This window comes from Austrofundulus limnaeus, unplaced genomic scaffold (genome assembly GCF_001266775.1).
Source record: "Austrofundulus limnaeus strain Quisiro unplaced genomic scaffold, Austrofundulus_limnaeus-1.0 Scaffold2702, whole genome shotgun sequence".
Taxonomy (NCBI): domain Eukaryota; kingdom Metazoa; phylum Chordata; class Actinopteri; order Cyprinodontiformes; family Rivulidae; genus Austrofundulus; species Austrofundulus limnaeus.
Window position 1 is genome coordinate 1 of NW_013955104.1, and position 2,786 is coordinate 2,786.

General features: G+C 38.2%; 1 protein-coding gene and 1 long non-coding RNA gene across 2 annotated transcripts; both read right to left on the reverse strand.

Moving 5' to 3' along the window:
- Positions 1 to 140: 140 nt before the first annotated feature.
- LOC106511343 (polymeric immunoglobulin receptor) lies at positions 141 to 462 on the reverse strand (the record flags this gene model as incomplete). The annotated part of the gene is given in 1 exon segment (XM_014000098.1): positions 141 to 462. A coding segment is annotated over 1 exon segment (322 nt), but the record flags the coding sequence as incomplete, so codon positions are not given.
- Positions 463 to 1,258: 796 nt separating this feature from the next.
- LOC106511344 (uncharacterized) lies at positions 1,259 to 1,990 on the reverse strand. The gene is made up of 3 exons (XR_001309520.1): positions 1,799 to 1,990; positions 1,517 to 1,624; positions 1,259 to 1,303 (listed from the first exon to the last, which is right to left on the reverse strand). It is a non-coding gene; the product is annotated as an uncharacterized LOC106511344 (long non-coding RNA).
- Between the last annotated feature and the right edge of the window lie 796 nt (positions 1,991 to 2,786).

The window sequence follows — 2,786 nt, forward strand, 5'->3', positions numbered from 1 at the left end:
GGTCAGTCCGTTGTGGAGTCCTGTTGTCTGGGCCAACACAGATTAACATTGAACAAGTGACACAGAAAGATAATTAGTCCATAACAATGAAAACAATCCACAAAGTGTCAGACTGAAGATTAGATTGAATAAAAACTCACCATCTGTGACAGAAACAGTAAAGTCTCTGTATGAACCTCTCTGATTGGTTGAATCCAGAGCACATCTGTATGGTCCAGAGTCAGACGTGATCAGCTGATTGATGGTCACAAACACAAAACTTCCTCCATTTGTGACCTTATAGTCAATCCTGTATCGACCATTTTCAGCTCTGACTCTGTCTGTCTGAAGAAGAATCTCATCATCACATCTTCCTCCGCAGAAAAATTGTCTTCTTCCAGAGAAACTGAATGAACATCCGAGGGTCAGCGAGCTGCCAGATGTTTTCTTGAAGTGATGAACTTTATCTTCTTTCAGCAGAGCTGTTAAAATAAACCAATCATCTGTTACTTCCTGTTGGACTCAGTTCATCATCAATAATCTTCATCAGTCAGAAACTCATCAGTTTATCAGACTCTGAAAGGTTTTATTCTTAAAGGCCTGACATTTTCTCTCATCCATCAGATAAATCCCTGAAAGATGAGGCTGAAGTTCATGTTTCATTTTAATTATCTATTTTTTCTGCTGTTTGAAGTAAAAATCGATTATTTCAAGCTTCTACAGAAAGGTGTGGAAGAAAACACTGTTAAAGAGNGTGAAAACTAACCAAAAGAGGAAGAGAAACTTAAATTTTTTAAAATAAAATAAAAAGGAAAAAAACCAGGTAAAAAAGTTTTGTTTTTAATTCTGGGTTGGGTTTGTTGCAGAACTTTTCCTCCTTAAAACTGAATAAAGTTTGTGACAAAATGATACCCTCCTTTTTTTTTTTTACTGATTTATACGAACAAGATTCTGGRATCTTATCAACAAAGCTGCTGAAATGAACTGAGCTCAGATAAAACTGCCTGATTTGGCTGCAGTAAATTATCTGCATGTTTCCACAGAAACATAAAGCCAGAAAGGTTCTGCAGAAACGCTGAACGGTGCAGCTTTCTCTGCAGCCCGACAGGAAGTCAGGACATCTTTTGATCTAATCTGACAAAAATGCAGAAGAGGAAGAAAACAGAACAGACTTCCAATGAAGCGTATCTGCTGGCATCATCGATGATGTCACTTCCTCATTAATAACAGATGTGAGGAGGACAGTTTTTCTTTTTAACTTCAGGATGTTTCTAAAAAGCTGAACTCACCTCAGCAGCAGGAGGATAATCTGTCTGCGCCACAGCTGAAAAACAGATTATATTTCAGATTAGCTGATTAAAGATAAACTGACTCAAAGTTTCAGGAATCCCATGAGAAGTTGTCACTTCAAAGCAAAGTTTCAGTTTTCTTTAGTTTCAAATCAAATAAAGAGAAAACTGCAGATAAACAGACATTTTTAACGTTTTATATTTTGTTTGAAAACTGTTTTTATTAAAATGAGTTTGAGTTTCTTCACCTGTTGGATGTTTTGCAGATTTTCTCCTGCAGAACATCAGCAGAGCCACAGTGAGGAGGAGGACGATGAAGGTCAGAGTCAGAGCAACAATCAGCAGCAGGTAAAAGGCTGAAGGACAAGAACAGGTTTCAGAGGATCCAACACCCAAAACCCACCCAGAACCAGAACCAGAACCCAGTTTCTGCTGAGGTTAGACCTGACTTTTGTTTTAATGGAAGACCACCACAACAAGAAGTATTATCATGGGTTCTGTGAATAATAAATCTTTCTTTGATCACCCACAGGGGCCAGCTGTTCCTCCAGATGTTCCTGTGTTCTTATCAGAGCTCTCAGAGGAACTTGCTGAACTCTGTGTGGTCGTTGTTGATGAGACTGATGGAAGAAAAACAGTTACAGTAAACAGCTGCTTCAGTCTTTCTGTCATTAATCAAATAAACTTTTTCATGTTTTACTTTATTTCATAAAAAAATAACATCCTCATCACTTCCTGTTTTTAAATCTCTATTAAAAACACACATGTTCTCTCAGATGAATAATTGTNGTGTCACATCCTGGCTGAAGGTTTTGTTGTTTGTTGAGTTTAGTGCTTTAGCTTAGTTTCTTTAGAGCTGGACTTGACTGAGGACAGAGCAGGAAGAAGTTATTGCTTGAAACAAACAAGTAAGTAAGTGAGTMAAATTATATTTATAGAGCACTTGTCATAGAAATGACTTCACARRGTGCTGTWCAACACACAAAATACAACAACGCAACAATAAACAATAAGCACCACAGAGCCATCAAATATCCCCATCGCAAAAATGTATCAGTAACAACAGTGAGCCAAGAAGAAATAAAAATAAAAGAGGCAAAAAAATACCAACCCAAAAACAAACAATTACTAAAAAAATGTAAATAGTACTTAGACCAAGGCAAGCCTAGCTACCATGCAGGCACTGGGTTCAACTACTTTTAACAAGAAACATCTAACTGAAAGCTTGTTTAAAATATAAGGTTTTTAAACCCTTCTTGAATAGTTCAACATCATMGATGGAACGTAACGCGAAGGGGAGGGCATTCCAGAGGCTAGGGGCTGTAAACGAAAAAGACCGGTTGCCACAGGTCCTATAGCGTGTTCGAGGAACAGATAGTAGATTTTGATCCTGAGAGCGTAGGCAGCAGACTGGATCGTGTGTAGAGAGCATGTCCCTAACATCGGCAGGTGCCTGGCCTCTTAAACCGAATCCTAAAATAAACAGGTAGTCAATGGAGTTCTGATAGGATTGGAGTG